Raw genomic sequence first — 21362 nt, 5'->3', positions numbered from 1 at the left:
TAACTCTAATTTTCCTATATATTCCCTTGCCTCTTAAACCTCTCTCTCTCTCTCTCTCTCTCTCTCTCTCTCTCTCTCTCTCTCTCTCTCATTCATTCATTCTTTCTTTCTGTCTTGTTGCAATGGATTTAGGAGTAGCATGGAACCATGTCTCATCAAACATTTACAAGAAATTATTGGATAACTCAGCAGAAATTGAAACCGTACCCGATTTAGAACAAGAATTCTGCTCTCTCCTTGAGGCTGCACCAACACTTTTTCAGAGTAAAGATCTTAATGCATTTGACAAACAATCGAAATTCGTAGAATTGATCAAACAAGCTCTGTCTCTTAAGAAGCGTGTGGACGAGTTCGGTGACAAATGCTTAACCTACAACCTTCCATTATTTCTTGGTGATGGTGAGTATGAAGATGATCAATCTTTCAAGAATTACTTGAGATATTTACAAGAGTTTATGAGTATTGGAAGACAGAAACCGAAAAGAAAAGAGAGAATGGAGGAAAAAGCTTGATTGAAAGGCTTAAAGAGGTTGATCAATCTCAAAGAATAAAGAAGATGTTGATTTGTATTGGTACATATTTGTCTCTATCCATTAGTGATTTTATTTTGATGATTACGATTTTGGGTGATAGGAAAGGAATAATGAAGAATCTTGAAGATTTCAAGACTATGGTAAAACTACTAAGTTTAGATAATGATAATTATTCCATTGTGATCAAGAGTTTGGTATGTGTGATCCAATTAACAAAATCAATAGTGAAAAAGAATAAGCGTTTGATTTTGTACAAAGTAGAAAAGATTAATGATGATGGGGACATAGAATTGGAGTTGCTTCGAATGATACTCAAAGAAATTTTGTGTGTTGAAGTTGTTTTCTGTTATGCTGAGATCAATGTGGTTTTGACAGATGATCAATGCATATCATATGAATCTTATCTTGATGATTACTTGTGGAACAGAATGAGTTCTTTGAATTTGAAGATGAATGAGTTGATAGTGCAAGCGTTTTCGGTGTCTGCTCAATATAAAAAAACAAAAATAAATGTGAAATTCTTGAAAAAACAATAGATGAAGGGATTCGAAACATATGGAACAAACTTGATCTTAACTCAACATCATGAGTATTCGAGTTTGAGATGAAGATTAAGATGAAGATTATCCAAAGTCTTAATTAATGTTTCTCATTCTAGTATTCATTTTCTTTCAATGTTGAGTTTGTGGTTCATTTTTTCAGTGATTTTTTCCATTATTACTTGTTAATTTGACTCTATTTTGGTATATTGATAGTTATGGTTTAGTTGATTACAAAGTCAGTTTATTTTGTATTCTCTGATTTTGTCAACTTGTTTATTGATGAATTAGTGATTAATTTGATTGTTTAAAATAACAAATTAGTCAATTACTCAACTTGGTTTCTCTGATTTTGTAGAAATTTGCTACTGATGTGTCTATTTAGTCCTAAATTATTTCTTATGATGTCATCAACTTCTTCTACTTTTCTTTATATAGTTTTATAGTTTTAATTACCAAACTATGAGTAATCAATCAAGTCTAATATTGTGTTTTTCCACAACTAAACATCACAAATCAAAGATCACAATCTTAATTAGCATGATTAATCAAAAGTTAATAATATGATCATAATCTACTACTAGTTATAGATTGATTGGATCATTTTGGTAGAAAAATGAATGATGATTCCATTATATATAAATTAATTTAGAGTATTACAAACACTAATATAAATCAAAAGAGATCAGTACTCACAATTTTAAATCACTCTGTTCCAAAATTATTACATAATTTAATTAAGGATTGGAATTAATATAAAGAGAAGGAAAGGTAGTTAATTGTGTTATATATGGTTTGTGATTTTGATTTAATATTTTTGATAAACGACATATTGTTAATGACAATATGGAATTTATTATGGTTACGACCACTTTTATTAATTCTGAAAAATTTCATCTAAGTCTGCCAATAAATTTGGATCTGCTAATAAGTTATCGAGATTGACAGTTATGCTCTCGAGCTCATTTTTCATTAATTCTGTTGATGCATTATTTGGTGGTTTTTGCTCTATTGCGATATTCTTCTTGTCATTCATAAATACTTCAGTTGATTCTTGCTCTTTTGCTATCATAATATTCTCTTGTACTAATTTTTCTCTTTTTGTGTTTAGTTCTTCATTCTTATTATTTGTAAACGTCTTCTTTTCTTTTGATTTCATTTTATAAATCTTGCACAATATCTAAGTACATCGCTGCAAAAAAATAAATTAAAATTAAGTTAGACTTTACTATTATGTACACTAAATATTAAAAGTGAAATACTAATGATCATTAAGGGTATTTGTTAGTACCTGTGTGTCATTGGATTCGAGCAAATGATACTCAGTCATCTTCCATAGAGTTAGTTTTTTATCTGGCTCCATAAAATCCAAAGTTCTTTTAAAACCTATCTCGACCTTTTGTTGATTCAAGATCGACTTCTTTGTTGCATTGACGTGCCAAGTTCCATTTTTTGCTTTTCGATTCAATCTTTTATTATTCTTTGTTGTGAAAAATAAATCTTTTTTATAATAAAAATACCACTCATTTTCAGTCATCGGCGGGTATCGATCTGTAAAATTATTGAGAGCAGAAACATAATGTGAGTAATAAAACTAAAGAAAAACTAATAATAATAAAAAAAAAATATTGTTATATTGAATTCTTACGAGTGAGTTCTTGAGGATGAAAGTCATATATATTTACATCCAAAATGTGATTGGATTGAAGTAGATGAGGGTTGAAGTTTTTGTTGTATACATAAAATCCAACAATTTCTTCATCATTAGGAAGAAATCTAATCTCATGTGGAAAATTATTAAACACCATAGTTATTGAAATACTAGCAAGCTGTAATGTTAATAGAAAAACGTAATATATGTCAATATATCTTTATATATTAAAAGTGTCTATCTAACGGCATTTCTTGGTTTAACAGAATATACTTAAAAATAAAAGAATATTCTGTTAAATTTAACGATTAGCTTTGATCTTCCGTTAACAAATAAACCCAATAATTAAACCAAAAAATTAAACAATCTTTTAAATATTAATAATCTCTTTTTAAATTAAAAAAATCATCTTAGCCACATATCTCTCTAACAAACTTATCTTGGGAGAATATTAATAATTTTTTTTTTTTAAAAAAAAAGAAAAATATAGATATTTACCTTATATGTTTGTGATTATTTTTAGTTTTATTTTTAATTTTACCACCAAGAGGAGAAGATTGAAAAATATTAGAATATGAAAATATTATTGGTGCTTATTAGTAATTTGCAAAGAATGTGAAAGTCTATAAATATATAGTTGTGTAGCTATTATTAGATATGAAATGAGATAATAGAACTTTTTTCAATTAGAAGATTAATGTACATTTTACTATTAATAACATACATTATTATAACACAATTATGTTTTACTTACTAAATATACTGACACATATTTTATTTTTTTTTAAAACAAATCGTTCAAATAATTATACTATTTTAATTATTAATTAAAATAAAAAAATTAAAATATTAAATAAAACTAACAGTACGTGGCTTGGCACGTAACGATCACCTAGTATAAATATATACGTACATATATATATATGGAAGAAAAAGAAATTATAAGAAAAAAAAAAACCTGTAAATTGATTGTTGAGAATAATGAGTTGAAAGACTTTGGTGGACTGAATTTTGGAAGCTAAGAGCATCTCCAAAGAGACACCAAATTTGGTGTTACACTATCACCAAATTTGGTGTCAAAAATTATTTCTACTCCAACCACAACACAAAAAATTACACTAAAAAAAATATTTCTTATTATTATATTAATTTTTTAATAAATTAAAAAAATAATATCATATTAATTAACAAAAATTACCACAATTGTTATATTTAAATAAACTTACTAATGTGATTAAAGACAATAATACTGTAAAATCGGCGAAATTCGATAAATTAAAATATCATATTGCAATAACATAAATATTACATTACTAGAGAACAAACATTACATTCATGACAAAAAAATTACATTAAATTAAATTAAACTTGAAACACACACTTAAAATTAATTAAATTATATTAATTTTGTGAGTTACCATATTCGTCCCACAAGTGTTCGATTAATGCATTTCGAAGCTCAATGTGAGCATCTTTATCTTTAATTTTTCTATGTCTGGCAAGAAATTCTTGAAACCGAGCATTATCATCTTCTACCATCTCAACTTCTGGACTTGGCACTTCGACACGCTCTTCAATTGGTGCATTTAGATCACGTTCATCTTCTATTATCATATTATGCATAATAATACATGAAGTCATTATATCATGTAAAACCGTTTTATTCCAAAGACGTGCCGGTCCAGCAATAATTGCAAATCTAGATTGCAATACTCCAAATGCACGTTCAACATCTTTTCTACATGCTTCTTGTTTCATTGCAAATAGTTTCTTTTTTGGACCACGTGGATCATGGATAGTTTGAACAAGAGTGGACCATTTTGGATATATACCATCGGCTAAATAATAACCCATATTGTACTCTTTTCCTTTAATAACATAATTAGCGGGTGGAGCAATACCTTCAGCCAGATTAGCAAAAAGATGGGATGCCTCTAACACATTAATGTCATTATTAGATCCTGGTAAGCCAAAATATGCATGCCATATCCAGAGATCATAGTCAGCTACTGCTTCAAGATTAATAGTCGGGGACCCACTACGACCGGCATATTGTCCTCCCCAAGCAGTTGGACAATTTTTCCATTTCCAATGCATACAATCCAAACTTCCCAACATTCCTGGAAAACCTCGACGTTCACCAATGTGGAGTAGTCTTGCAACATCATGAGCGTTGGGTGATCGGAGATAGTGGGCTCCAAACACCTCAACAACAGCACGACAAAATCGCTTCAAGCTTTCTAAAGTTGTAGATTCTCCTATTTTGATGTATTCATCGGTAGCATCTGCCGGCATACCATATGCTAGCATACGAAATACAGCTGTAACTTTTTGCAAGCCTGATAACCCGAGTTTTCCCATTCTATCCCTTCGCTGGAGAAAGTAATTGTCATGTCTTTGTATAGCATCCAAAATACGAAGGAATAAAGGACGACCCATTCGAAATCTTCGGCGAAACATCAAATCGGTAAATCGAGGATTCTCTGCAAAATAGTCGTTGAAAAGATTACGATCAGCATTTTCCCGGTCACGGTTAATAACTATATGACCAGGAATCGAGCCTCGACGTGAGCTTTGATTTTGTTGGTGTTGAGCGATACAAAAATTATTGTTAGCAGTGATTTGACCTACCACTTGCATTTCTATATCATCATAATATTCATCATCTGAAGAAGACGATGATGATAAATACGATGAACTACCAGGATAAGAATTCATATTTTTTTCAAAGTTAAATTGTATATATTTTTGGTGTGCCTCATATCATGTATCATATCCATATTTTATAGTGTAAACATTCTTATCTTCTGATTCCAAAATTAAAAGATAAGAAATCTAGTGATTTAATCTTGGCCGCTGAAATTATTTCACCACGATCTCAACCGTTGCAGTGTGTTGTCACATCACAACCTTATCTTCTGATTCCAAAATTAAAAGATAAGAAATCTAGTGATTTAATCTTGGCCGCTGAAATTATTTGACCACGATCTCAACCGTTGCAGTGTGTTGTCACATCACATCCTTATCTTCTGATTCCAAAATTAAAAGATAAGAAATCTAGTGATTTAATCTTGGCCGCTGAAATTATTTCACCACGATCTCAACCGTTGCAGTGTGTTGTCACATCACAACCTTATCTTCTGATTCCAAAATTAAAAGATAAGAAATCTAGTGATTTAATCTTGGCCGCTGAAATTATTTGACCACGATCTCAACCGTTGCAGTGTGTTGTCACATCACAACCTTATCTTCTGATTCCAAAATTACAAGACAAAAAATCTCAGTTTAATCTTGGCCGCTGAAATTATTTCACCACGATCTCAACCGTTGCAGTGTGTTGTCACATCACAACCTTATCTTCTGATTCCAAAATTAAAAGATAAGAAATCTAGTGATTTAATCTTGGCCGCTGAAATTATTTGACCACGATCTCAACCGTTGCAGTGTGTTGTCACATCACATCCTTATCTTCTGATTCCAAAAGTAAAAGACAAGAAATCTCACAGTTTAATCTTGGCCGCTGAAATTATTTGACCACGATCTCAACCGTTGCAATGTATTTTCCTTTCCTATATAATCTCACACTTCTCATTCAATTTGATCACATCTCTTCAACATATTTCCTAAATAGCTATATTTTCTTCAAAAATGTCTTCCATTCGCGGTTCTTCTTACTCGCAGAGGAAGATGTGCACTTGTGTCATGTCTATGTTGACATTTCTCAAGATCCAATCGTAGGAAGAAACCAATCAGGTAATAATTTTTGGGCAAGAGTTCAATCAGAGTACCACAAAGATGGAAAATTTAGTAATAATCCTCGCCCAGTAAGATCTTTGCAAACTCGAATGTCTACTATTAATAGTGCAGTTGCAAAATTAAGGGGATGTATCAACCAAATTGAAAATAAAAATCCAAGTGGTGCTTCAGCAGAAGACATTGTAAGTGTTTGTTATTATAATTTATTTATTATTACTATCTTATTTTTCAATTTTCATTAACGTTATTACTTAATTTATATTGCAACAGTTAATTCAAGCAAAGATGTTATTAGCCCAAGATAAAAAGTACGATAAAGGCTTTAAATTTGATCATGTGTGGCACATCCTCAAAGGTATTCAAAAGTTTTCAAATGATGAAAACATCAATGCACCACGTAGATTCCAACACGAAGGTCCTAGTTTCACTTCATCGAAATCATCATCTCACAATTTTGAGTCTCCAACATCGGCATCCACTGGTATGAGTTCATTTGATCTAAACATGAATAATGAGGAAATGAATACTTATCCAACAGAAAGACCATGTGGTGTAAAAAAAGCAAAGGAAAAACAATTAGGTAATGATCAATTCAACAAACTAATGGAACAAAATAAAGAACTCATTAAAGTTATTGAAAAGAGTAACAAGGATAGAAATGAACGTCACAGAAGAAAGGCTGACGAAAAAATTTTATTCACGGATTTGAATTCTATATCCGATCCAGAGTTTCATAAGTACATTCAAAGTGAAAAAGACGAATTTACAAAGAAAGGGCACAAACATCCGAAGTTGGAGAACAAGGAGAAGGATCTCAATATGAGGGATCTCAATATCAGGGATATCCAAATCAGGGATCTCAATATCAGGGATCACAATATGAGGGGTCACAATATCGAGCATCTCAAGATTCGGGACATGGCGTTGAAGATGAAGATCAACGATCTCAAGATCAAGGTGAAAGAGCTGAAAATGACTCACAAGTTTATAGTCCGTATTATGACTATCTTGGCGGATCAAGAAATAATCTTCCACATTATTAAATTGTTGTATCTCATTTTGTCTTTGAAGGTTCGTATCTGTGTTATTACTTTTCCGTTTAATGTTTGGTGTGTTGTATTTTAATTTTTAAATGTATGTTTAAGTTTGTAATGTTTTTATTATGTATTATTGAGTGTGCTTTAATTTTATAATGTTCTGTTGTGTAATATAAAATATGTGTACTATTGATTAATAAGAATATGATGTTTTAGTGTGTTTAATTTTAATTTTAATATGTGTTCAATTTTAAAAATTATTTTTATTGTTTAATATAAAAAAATATAATAAATTTTTACTTAAATTATAATTAAAAGAAAAAAATAATTTATGATATTCACATTTAAATTTACACAAAAATAAATATTATAAGGTGCTTTTACAATGTATTCTTCTAAATAAAAGAGTCACGCAACAGAAAGTTTGAATTTTATTTTCGGCATGTTAAATTTTTTTAAATTTTTTAAAATTTTGCAAGATGTTTTAAATAACTATAATGTACACGACCATAAAAAAAAAAAGACTAAACAAGTCTCCCGAATGCCGAAACAGGTAGGAGTAAATCAGTGCACCACTTTTAAAGAAGTGCTTTATTTTCGGCTTATTAAATTTTTCTAAATTTTTTTTAAATTTTACAGGATGTCTTAAATAATTATAATATACACTACTATATAAAAAAAATAGACTAAAAAAGTTTGTCGGGTGCCGAAATAAATAGGTACATCACTTTTAAAAATGTGTATTAAAAAATTTCCCAAAAAATAATTCTTAATTTTACAAATATAATAATATAAATATATATAAATATTAATTAAAGTATTAAAAAAAAAAAAAAAATGCCGTCGCTACAGTGCACGGCATATAAGCCGTGCACTGTAGACAAATCATCATTTTGCAGTGATAGATGCTGCCTCCTTGGAGCATTAACTACTCCATTTTTCAATTTTTGCTGCCTCTTTGGAGGTACTCTAAGTTTGGAAATTAGGTTTATGTTGAGAAGACACGCGTATATTATATATATATATATAATATTTTCTATAAATTCAAATGATAATTTTTTAAATAAAAGATAATATTTGATATATTATTACATTTAAAATAACATTTTTAACTAACATTTTATCAAGTGGTACCCCACTGCCTCTTAATGGGGTATTTGAAAATATCTCATTTACTAATTTTTAACATTCAATAAATATCACAAATTTTATTTTTAAAGTAAAAAATAATAGTCTAACAAGATACATAAAAACTCACTAGAAATATCATTTTTACTGAACACTCCATCTGAAAAATAAAATAAAAATCTTTATTAAAATTGTGAGTTACACTAAAAAACTAATTTATTTTCTACCCTATAATTAATTCTTAAAAAAGTTAACTATATAGCAATCCTTCAAGACATTAAATCTAAACGACATTCATTACAAAGAAGAAAATTGTAGTTTGATATAAAAGGAAATCAGTAAACGACATGTCGTTTACTTAATGAAATATAACAGAAATAACTTCCTTTTTTTCATTCTCTTTACATTTGAAGCCACTTACTAAACCCTCTCACACACTCTCTCTCTCTCTCTCTCTCTCTCTCTCTCTCTCTCTCTCTCTCTCTCTCTCTCTCATTCTTTCTTGCTTTCTTTCTCTGTTGTTGCAATGGATTTAGGAGTAGCATGGAACCATGTCTCATCAAACATTTTCAAGAAATTAATGGATAACTCAGCAGAAATTGAAACCGTACCCGATTTTGAACAAGAATTCTGCTCTCCTTGAGGCTGCACCAACACTTTTTCAGAGTAAACATCTTAATGCATTTGAGAAACAATCGAAATTCGTAGATTTGATCAAACAAGCTCTGTCTCTTAAGAAGCGTGTGGACGAGTTCGGTGACAAATGCTTAACCTACAACCTTCCATTATTTCTTGGTGATGGTGAGTATGAAGATGATCAATCTTTCAAGAATTACTTGAGATACTTACAAGAGTTTATGAAGCATTGGAAGACAGAAACCGAAAAGAAAAGAGGGAATGGAGGAGAAAGCTTGATTGAGTGGCTTAAAGAGGTTGATCAATCTCAAAGAAAAATTGCATTTGAGAACATCAAGATGCGGTTAATTTATGCTGGTAAATATTTATCAAACTCATGAGTGATTTTATTTTGATGATTGTGGTTTTGGGTGATAGGAAAGAAATAATAAAGAATCTTGAAGATTTCAAGACTATGGTAAAACTACTTAGTTTGGATATGTAAGAGCTAATCAAGACAAACAAAATTAACAGAGTATAGTGCAGAGCAAAAGAACAATGCCAAGAAAAGCTTAACCCTTAATGGTTAGCTTGAATTTATTTATATAGAGTAGTTGCAGATACAAGATGAAAAACAAACCAACAAAGAAGACAGTTAAAACAGAAAAATACAGTTGGCATAACAGAATAACAGTATTTGACTGTAACAAACTGCCTTTGACTTTAACTAACAGATTCTTGGTTAATATCCCCCTTCAAACGAAATGGCGATGAAGCCATATGAAGTTTGTTCTTCAAGTAGTTGAACCGATCTGTTGTTAAAGGCTTGGTCAATATATCTGCAGCTTGATCAAATGAAGGGACATAGCAAACTAGGAGCTGTTTTGCTAGGATTTGATCACGAACAAAGTGGAGATCGATCTCAATATGTTTACAGCGAGCATGAAACACGGGATTTGCAGCAAGGGCAGTAGCTCCTTGGTTGTCAACCCACAGAACAGGTGCTTTTAACTGAGGGATTTGAAGTTCAGACAGAAGAGATAGAAGCCACTGAACTTCTGCTGCAGCGTTAGCAAGAGCACGAAATTCACTCTCGGTGCTTGATCGAGCAACAACATGTTGCTTCTTGGCTGACCAAGACACCAAATTGTCACCCAAAAACATAAGATAACCCCCAGTTGATCTCCTATCATCAATGCAGCTTGCCCAATCTGCATCGGTAAAACCTGTCAAGTGAAGATTGTCAGTTGGTCTAATCCAGATGCCTTCCGTGAGAGTACCTTTGAGATACCGAAGTAATCTTTTGCATGCTTCCCAGTGTTTGATAATTGGTGCCTTAAGAAATTGACTTAGTTTGTTTGTAATATAGGCAACATCAGGCCGAGTTAAGCTCAAATATTGTAAGGCCCCAATGGTACTTCGGTATAATGTGATGTCTTCAAAAGGATCTCCATCATTTAGACTCAATTTAGAACTTGAACTTGTAGGATTAGGACAAATTTTGGCTCCCTCCATGTGAACTTTGGTAAGCAAATCAGTAATGTACTTACTTTGACTAAGATACATGCCATTTTGATCTCGATAAACCTCAACCCCCAAAAAATAATGAATCGGCCCCAAATCTTTTAGTGAAAATTCAGTATTGAGAGCAGTTATAAACTGATTAAGAAGAGAAGTATTGGGACCTGTGAGTAAGATATCATCCACATAAACAAGCAAATAAACCAATGTGTTACCCGAGCCATGATAGAATAGAGAGGTGTCGGATTTTGATGCAGAAAATCCCCAATGAAGAAGAGTTTGCTTTAGTTTATCATTCCATGCTCTTGGAGCCTATTTCAAGCCATATAAGGCTTTATGAAGAAGGCACACATGATCTGGCTTGGACTTGTCAACAAAACCTGGGGGTTGTTGCATATATACGGTTTCATTAAGAGTCCCATTTAAAAAGGCATTGCTTACATCTAACTGCTTGACACACCAATTTTTGCTGACAGCAAGTGAAAGAACAACCCGAACAGTCACTGGCTTCACCACAGGACTAAATGTGTCTTCATAGTCAATCCCAGGTGTTTGAAGATACCCTTTGGCCACTAATCTTGATTTGCACTTGTCAAGAGACCCATCTTTGTTTAGCTTAACCCTGTGTATCCATTTATTAGTAATCACCTGCATGTCTTTAGTATAGGGAACCAATGTCCAAGTTTTTTGATTGGTAAGAGCAGTGAACTCATGGTTCATTGCAGCAAACCATTTGGGATTGGTGAGGGCATCCTTAAGAGACTTAGGTTCAGAAGGAATGAGGGATTCAGGGAGAGGATGCTTAGTAGCAAGATAGGCTTTGGGTTTGGTAATCCCATTTTGAGATCTAGTTGTCATGGGATGATTTCGGCTTATAGAAGGAGCTGGGATGATTTTGGTTGAGTCTAGAGAGGTATTAGATGAACTAGGAGGAGGATGATGTGATGTTGTAGCATCAGGTACATTTGGTAATGGTAAAGTGTTCAATGACACATGGATAGTGGGGGACCGGTCTAGTGGTGAGGTGGGGTTGGTATTACTAGGTACAGTTGGTAATGTAGACAAGTCATTGTTTGGTGATAAAGGCATGGAAGTGGGAATAGTGGGGTCACAGTTGGATTGATTATTTCGAGATGGTGGGTGTGTCTCGGGTAGAGTTTGGACAGGTGGTTCATGAGAAGACAAATGAGAGTCAAACATAGTACGTACATTAGCATGAGAAGATAAAGGTAAAGTATTAAAGGTAGTGAAAGGAAATGAAGGAGTGGTTGAGGATTGTACCTGATGGTGAATAGGGGGAACTTTTGCAGGATAATGTTGTTCATTGAAAACAACATTTCGGGCAATATAGACCCTGCCTTCATTGCTTTCACAGATGTAACCTTTATGATGAGTAGAGTACCCCAAAAAGAGACATTGTTGTGTCCTATACTCCATTTTATGTTGATTGTAAGGCCTCAAATGAGGGTAGCAGGCACAACCAAAGGATTTTAGAATATTATAATCTGGTTTGGTATGAAATAGAGTCTCATAGGGTGTTATGTAGTTTAAAACTCTTGTGGGAAGTCTATTGATGGAAAAGACAGCAGTACTAAAGGCATACCACCAATAGGATAGGTCCAAACCAGATTGAGCAAGTAAGGTGAGACCGGTTTTAGTGATGTGTCTGTGTTTTCTCTCTGCCCTCCCATTTTGTTCATGAGTTCTTGGACAAGGATGTTGAAAATGAATGCCTTGATCTTCCAAGAACTTTTTGAATGATCTGTATTCTCCTCCCCAATCGGCTTGAACAGATTTAATTGGAAGATTAAACTGTTTTTCCACTAACCCTTTCCATTTAATAAAGACCTCAAAGGCTTGAGATTTTCGAGTTAGTGGAAAGATCCATGTGTACCTGCTGAAATCATCAAGAAAATGCACATAATACTTGTATCCTTGTTTGGCATCAACATGAGATGGTCCCCATAGGTCAGTGTGAATTAAGGCCAAAGGTTGGTTTGCTCTATTTTCAGAAATGGAGAAAGGAAGAGTATGGCTTTTGCCAGACTGACAAGCTGTACAAAAGTTTAAGTCTTTGATGGAACCAGTATGGGGAAGAGATGGTAATAGTTTAATGAGAGTGTTTATGGAAGGATGACCAAGTTTGCAATGCCATGTGTTAACATCTTTTGCAGTAAAGGTGTGATATAATTCAGGAGACAAAGATGTATAACTAGTGGAATCCAATGTTTCATTTATTGAAGAGGAATTACAATTGACTACAGCAGGTACTTCATGATCTTTATTCATGTTGGTACAGACACATTCAGAAGAGAAATTAGGACAAGACACAAGATTACATTGCAATGTAGCTGAAGTAGAGGATGCAGAGTCATCTCCCAATTGATAAAGACCATCTTTAACCTTCCCTTTGATCAGAACTTGCCCAGTTTCCTTGTCCTTGACAAAGCACCAGTGTTTATGAAATTCAAGAAAGACATCGTTATCTTCTGTTAGTTTAGAAACACTAACCAAATTCTTTTTAATGGAAGGAATTTGTAAAACAGAATTTAACTTGAGAGGACAGTTATTGAAACAAGGTAAATGAGCAGAACCAATGTGAGAGATACAAATGGTCTTACCATCGGCTACAACAAGTGTCTTAGGGCCATTGTAGGCAGTGGGAGTGTCAAGAGTCTCATGAGTGTTGGTGATGTGGTTTGTAGCCCCAGTGTCAACAAACCAAGAAAGATCATCACCGAAATCAGGTAATACCACAGGTTGATGATGGTCAGACAGATCACATTCAGTGAGATACGCCCTTGGTGCAGACACATTTGGTTTTGGAGTAACCCATGATTTGTCAAATCTGTAGTGGCACACAGCAGCTGTGTGCCCAGACTTCATACAGACTTGACAAATTAATCGAGAGCTTGGATAGGAGCCACGGCCGAAGGTTCTTGGTTGAGTTCTGAATTGATTGTCACTGGGAGGGTCTCGATTGTGAGATTGAAATGGTCTGAAGTTGTCATTTCTGGAATTTTTTGAGGCAAGATTAGCTTGCATTTTCAGAGTGAGATCAGAGACAGAGTTGTGATGATCTAGTCGACTTTCGTGAGCCATTAACAAGGCTTGGACTTCTTCAAGAGAGAGATCATCACTTCTGGAAGTAATTCCTGAAACCACAGGGTCATATTCGGGTCCTAACCCATTGAGTAATTGCAATATGAGATCTTGGAGACCAACAGCAGAACCAGTAATGGTGATCGCATCAGAGAGAGACTGAACCTTTTCAACATAATCGGAGATAGAAAGAAAGCCTTTCTTGATGTGAGAAAATTGCCCCTTGAGCTGGAGAAGCCTTGCGCGAGACTGACTGGTGAATCGTTGTTCTAAGGCGGTCCAAACAGAGTAGGAGCTGGTGTAATTGGCGACAGAAGCAAGTACACCTTCGGTCATTGACGATCGGAGCCATGAAAGGGGTAATTGATCTCGTTTCTTCCATTGACGATATTGAGGATTTGGTTCACCGGAGACAAGATGCTGGGGAGGGGGAACGCCAATGAACAGAGTGTCGTCGAGATCGTGTCCGATGACGGTGGGGACAACCTGAGATTTCCACGCAAGGAAGTTTGATCGATCAAGCCTAACAGTGAGGGAGGCAGAGAGAGAGAGTTGGAAAACGGATTCCATGGAGGTGGAGGAGTAGCAGCGGTAGCAGGGAAGGGAGGATCGAATTGAAGACCAGAGGTATTACCGGAGGCCATTAGAGACAGTCGTCAATGGCGATTGATACCATGTAGGAGCTAATCAAGACAAACAAAATTAACAGAGTATAGTGCAGAGCAAAAGAACAATGCCAAGAAAAGCTTAACCCTTAATGGTTAGCTTGAATTTATTTATATAGAGTAATTGCAGATACAAGATGAAAAACAAACCAACAAAGAAGACAGTTAAAACAGAAAAATACAGTTGGCATAACAGAATAACAGTATTTGACTGTAACAAACTGGCTTTGACTTTAACTAACAGATTCTTGGTTAATAGGATAACTCAAATTCCATTGTGATCAAGAATTTGGTATATGCAATCCAATTGATAAAAACAATAGTGAAAAAGAATAAGCGTTTGTGTTTGCCAAAACCGGGGATGTTATTAAGTGATGATGGGGACATAGAATTCGAGCTGCTTCGAATGATACTCAAAGAAGTTTTGTGTGTTGAAGTTGTTTTTTGTTTTCCTAAGATGATTGAGGATTTGACAGATGATCAATTCTTATCATTTGGATTTGATCTTCATAATTACCTTGGAACAGATTCATGGCTTTGGATTTGAAGATTACTGAGCTGAGGGTGCAAGCATGTTTGGTGGCTCCCTTAAATGAAGAAACCCAAAAGAAATTGACAATTCTTCAAAAAACAATAGATGAAGGGTACCAAAACATATGGAACAAAATTGATCTTAACTCAACATCAACACCATCATCATCATCATCCTAATAATTTGTCAGATGAAGATTATCCAAAGGATTGCTTTCTTTTTCTTTTTCTTTTTTTGTTTTAAGTGTTAATGTTTCTCATTCAACTGTATAGTGTTGTTTGTTTTAGTACTTAATTTTCATACAACCTTTCACTAATCTTGAATTCTTTCTATAATTAATTCATGGCTTTCATACTAATAGTAATAATTAATGTCCTTATTGGTAAAAGAGACAGTGATCAAATTGGAAAGAGTTGCAGAAATATGCAGTAAAGAACACTATGTACAGTTATTATGGACTGATTTTTTTTTTTGAACGCGGTGATCAAAATCACACATGATTAAACAAAGCAGCAATCCACAATCGGCAGAGACACCTCCTCGAACCAGGATAGCTCATCGTCTAACCGAAGGGCATGCTTTGCCAAACCATGTGCTGCAGAATTCTTATCCCGAGCCACATGGGACAAAACTGCCCCCGGAAATTTAGACAATCAAGCTATGTCTTCAGAACAGCACCACATCACATTGAGAAAACACCTTCCCATTATTAATAATTGTCTCCAGAGCTAGCGAAACTGAAAAAACAATGCAACACCAAACCAAAAATACAGTTATATTAGAATGACAGTCTTCAAAATAAAAAATAATAATAATGAACAAAATAAAAAAAAATATATATAAACTAAGAAAAACAAAACAAAACGAAGTTACCACTCAACAATCACCAACAATTACTATTCTCAAATAATAATGAATTTAGCTACCAATTTCTAAAGGCCTTCTCTTACTGATATTGACTAAATCAAATATTACCACACAAATTCAAGAGCATCAAATATTACCAATAAACTATTCTTGAATTAAACATGCATCTATACAAAAATTAAGTACATTAGATAAGCTCATGAAAATCATACTAAAGTTTCATAAATAACTCTCCTAATTAATCAACACTTGAGAAGATGAGGAATGTTGTAGTTTGTTGGAATCATGATAAAGTATTCTATGAGGTTAATAAATATATATGATCATAATCTACTACAACTTATAGACTGATTGGATCATTTTGGTACAAAAAATGATGATTCCATATATATAAACTAATTTAGAGTATTACAAACTCTATATCAAGATTAAATTTTATTTTCTTACCCTTTGAACATGACTCAGTTTTGTCATGACTTAATTTCTACAAAATATCATGCACAATTAATGATTATATACTAATTTAATATATAACTTAAATAAAAAATAAGGCTTATTAAACTTTAGAATATTTATTATTTTTACTTAAAATCGTATTTTTTTTTACATTACTGTACTATGTTTTCACAATGTGAAAATAACATCTCTTTTAGAACAACTTAAATACAATGGTATTAAAAAATAGTAAAATTAAAAAAAAAAAAAAACAATAATAAGTAAAAATATTAATTTTTTTTTTTTTGTTATTTTTGAGTATTAATTATAGTCTCCTATTCCCTTGTTATTTTTTTTTTTATAATCTCCTATATGAAGTGAGTTTATAATTTATATATGAGGCACTATTTGGTAATGGTTTTAAAGAAAAGGAAAAAAAAAAAAAAGGAAGAATATATCAAGACCAAATCTTGGAAAAGATCGATATTGCTATGGAGATGGAGATAGAAATTTCAAAGAAGAAATTGATTAAGAGATTGCAAGAACTCGATAAATTCAAACACATTGGTTCAGTAAGAGAAGGCGAGATTGAGCCTCTTCAACAAAAGAGTACTAAATTTTTGAAAAGTGAAAATGGTTCGAGTTCGAATTCTAGTAAGAAAAACACCAAGAAGAAGAACAAGAACATCAATGCAAAAGAAGTACTCATCAAGCTCAACACTATAAGGGATTACATAAAGAGAGAGAATGAGTTTTTGGACAAGTGTGAAGAGAGATTCCAAAAGTACAACATCCCAAAACGTTATCAAAATGGTCACAAACAACCTTTAAAGGATTACATAATGAGATTGGAAGAGTTCATGGAGATTACTTGGAGAAAAGAATCCAAAAAGAAAAGGGCAAAAGGGTATTGTAATTTGCTCGAGTTGATGATAAAGATTGACACAAAAAACGAACTTGGTTTCTCTGCTTTTAATTCTCTCAAGATTCCTATTGAAGAAATCGCTATTGAAATCTCTAGTTTCATGATTGACTACATGTTCTTGATCATGGTAATAACTTCCAGCACAAGTAACCATTTTCTTGATGAGCTTAAAACTATAGTGGAATGTTTACTTGTGGAAAAGAAATGTGTCTCTAATACTTTTGTTACCATAATTCGTTTCATAATTGCTTCAATGGAGTTGGCAGGACCATTTTGGAACAACAATAATAATGAGAAGGATTATAAGTTTGTTTTGAATGAGGAAAAAATGGAAGACGATTTAGTTCATCATATCATCATGGAAGTTCTTCGTTTAGAGGTGTGCATATATAGTCCTGAATTCTTTCACTACTACAAAAACCCCCTTTAGAGGCAGTTTTTAAGCCCTTTCAGCGTCGGTTTTCGCGAAATTCGCTACCGACGCTGATCAGGACGACGCTAAAGGGTTTATAAAAACCGACGCCATATGTACCCCTATGGCGTCGGTTATTATGAAATAACCGACGCCATAAGGTACATATGGCGTCGGTTTTTATAAAATAACCGACTCCATAGGGGTTTCCTAAATTTTTTTTCAGCTTTCATTAATATATTTTTTTTACATTTATTGAAAATCTAAATTTATTTTTGTATTATTAATTAAATTAAATTAAAGCATAAATAAAATTAAATTAAAAAGTTAAATAAATACAAATTTACATTGCTCTATATGTTTGTATATTAAGTATTTTTTTATTAATATTTTATATTTTATAATTAATATGTGTTTGTATTCTAGTATTTTAGTATCATTTTTATAATTTTTTAAGTTATGTTTTATATAATAATTAGTATATTGAATATTAAAATGATGTGTAATATTTTAATTTTTATGTAATTTAATATTTTTATACATTTAAATTTTATAATATGGGTTTGTATTTTTCTAGTATATTATTATTATTTTTATAATTTTTTAAGTTATGTTTTATATAATAATTAGTTTATTGAATAATAAAATAATGTGTAATATTTTAATTTTTATGTAATTTAATATTTTTATACATTTAAATTTTATAATAGGGGGTTGTATTTTTCTAGTATATTATTATTATTTTTATAATTTTTTAAGTTATGTTTTGTATAATAATTAGTTTATTGAATAATAAAATAATGTGTAATATTTTAATTTTTATGTAATTTAATATTTTTATACATTTAAATTTTATAATATGGGTTTGTATTTTTCTTGTATATTAGTATTAATTTTATAATTTTTTAAGTTATGTTTTGTATAATAATTAGTTTATTGAATAATAAAATAATGTGTAATATTTTAATTTTTATGTAATTTAATATTTCTATACATTTAAATTTTATAATATGGGTTTGTATTTTTCTAGTATATTATTATTATTTTTATAATTTTTTAAGTTATGTTTTGTATAATAATTAGTATATTATCCCAATATTTTTGTATTTTTTTTAGCTTACTATATCTATCATTAACACTCAACAATATCTATCCTATGTATTAATATTATTCGAAAATTACTCTAAGTATTTAAGGATTATCTAAATATATATAAAAAATATTCTTATAAAAGTAAGTTAAAGAAAACATACCTTATACCAAAAATTATGTACTTGACTTCCGATAAAGTCACTTCTGATAAAATCCTAACAACCAAGTTTAAGAGAAACGAAAATCAAATATTATCCTAATTCTATCAAAATTTCGTCAGCATAACAGCTATAATTGAACGTTTCCAAAAAATTTAAATCTATTAATAACATTTTCCTAATACCATTAATAAACAAAATTTGAGAACCTTTCAAATATGAACTTTGACATTGATAATCATGGTACTAACACGAACATATTATGAGTCAAATATAAAGACCTACTAAGTATAATAAATGCATAGACACATCAATTAGATTATACAAGACAAGTGCCTAAAGTAACAAACAAAACAAATGTCACCTAATTTCACGAACATGTTTTGAGTCAAATATAAAGACCTACTAACACGAACATGTTTTGAGTCAAATATGAATGTGTGATGTCACCTAATTTCTTACAACTAGCGAGTAATAACCTAGTTATTTATGTTATGTACTTTTCCTTTAACATTTATGTTTTTTATAATAAAATTTGATCCAAATTCTACTGAAATTTTGGCAAAGATAACTACGTAATTGGACGTTCCCAAAAATTTTAAAAGTGCCTAAAGTAACAAACAAAACAAATATAACAATACAGAACAAAGAAACTAACATAAACAATACAAAATTTATCCACCCATCCGACCACAGTACATGTATTCGCAGAACCTACTTCACTACGGATGAATATTTAAGATATTCAAACTCAACTAAGCATGCATTGATAATTATTTATACTAACAAAAGGTTAGTGGATGGATATACCTATTGCAAATTCGATCAACACCGAAATATGTCGACCCTCAAATATTAGCACACAACCAATAACATAATGCAATATACAACCAATTTAAAATTTTAATTATTAAATTACTTACTAGTTATTAAATAAAGTAGCAAGTTACTAGCTAGTTACTAATTTCCATAGTTAATTTTTTAAAAAATAACATATAAATATATATACATATATAATCAATTATATATTCACACTACCATTATTTTAAAAATTTTATCTCTAAACTAATTAAATTCCTACTACCTCTCATTCTCATTCACAACAAATATATATATACAATACAAATACACAAAATACACAAATAGTATATACACACAAGATATATATAAACACATATTCAATAATAAAACACAAATATATACATATATATTATATATCAAGTTAATAAATATTTACCTTATAAACGCAATCCGGCGATAAAATACTACAAAAATCCGACCACCTCTAGAACACACACAATATAATATTAATAAAATAAAAAAATTCTAAAAAAATTTACAAAAACGAAATAATACCAATGTACACAAATAAAATGAATAGAAAGCATATTTATACCTTAATGGACGTTGAGACTCAACGTTTTCTCCGCTAAAATCGGTGGCCGGAGCTATACCCACCACCTTTCTTTATAATAGGTTCGGTTTGGTATATAGAGGGGAAAAAAACTAAACTTTTTTACAGTATAGGTTTAGGTATAGAAAATAGAAGATTTTAAGACAAAAATGGGGTAAAATGGTTAAGAAATGAGGGAGAATGAGGTTGTTTTAGTGGTGGTTGGCGAGGGTTTTTTCGTGGGTTTGGGGCTGCTGTGGGTGTCTGTTCTTCGTGCTCAGCAAGGTGTGAAATGAGGAAGTGAGAAAGACGAAGCAGAAAGGGTCTGATATATAACCCTATGGCGTCGGTTATTAGGTATTAACCGACGCCATAGGTGCCACCTTTATTCGACACGTGGCACCTATGGCGTCGGTTAATACCTAATAACCGACGCCATAGGGTTATATAAAAAAACCCTGATTTTTCCCAACCCCCAACTGACGGCATAGATATATATACACTCTATACCTACGGTTTTTACCAAAAAACCGCCTCTAAATGTCAATGTAGATATTTTCACCCCCTTTAGCTTCCCTTTTTATAAATTAGATTGAAAAAATGGAAGCTAAAGACTTAGATTGTAGTAGTGTTTCCTATGATGCTTTCAAATGATGTGTTTTTCTCGATGTCAGAGCATCTTAAGTGTAATGTTTTCGAGGAAAAATTGAAAAGAGTTAAAGATAAGATAAATGAGTGGAAATTGGGTATTAAATTTGGTATTAATAAAGATGATGAAGAAGAAGATTATTATTGTTCAGAGATGAAATTTTTAAGGCAAGTTTTGGAGGATGGGGTTCATGAGATTTGGTGTGCACCTAACACTACTCAATTGATCTTATCAAACCTAGTGCTCCTTTAGAATCATCAACTTTTTGTTTTAGATTTAATATTGTTGATTTTTTTTTGTCAAGATTTTTTCTTATTGTCTAACAATTATAATGAATAGTATTTTGCTAAGA

At 31.7% G+C, this 21362-nt stretch overlaps 1 protein-coding gene and 1 pseudogene across 1 annotated transcript; one reads left to right on the top strand and one right to left on the bottom strand.

Moving 5' to 3' along the window:
- Positions 1–3975: 3975 nt before the first annotated feature.
- LOC133029053 (protein ALP1-like) lies at positions 3976–5743 on the bottom strand. The gene has a single exon (XM_061106988.1). The coding sequence runs from the start codon at positions 5439–5441 to the stop codon at positions 4125–4127; it is 1317 nt and encodes a 438-aa protein (XP_060962971.1). The 5' UTR covers positions 5442–5743; the 3' UTR covers positions 3976–4124.
- Positions 5744–6270: 527 nt separating this feature from the next.
- Positions 6271–7744, top strand: LOC115713711 (uncharacterized; annotated as a pseudogene).
- The last annotated feature ends 13618 nt before the right edge of the window (positions 7745–21362 follow it).

The sequence above is a fragment of the Cannabis sativa genome, chromosome 1 (genome assembly GCF_029168945.1).
Source record: "Cannabis sativa cultivar Pink pepper isolate KNU-18-1 chromosome 1, ASM2916894v1, whole genome shotgun sequence".
Lineage (NCBI taxonomy): Eukaryota > Viridiplantae > Streptophyta > Magnoliopsida > Rosales > Cannabaceae > Cannabis > Cannabis sativa.
The sequence above is the reverse complement of the archived record's forward strand: the minus strand, read 5'-3'. Positions and strand labels throughout refer to the sequence as shown.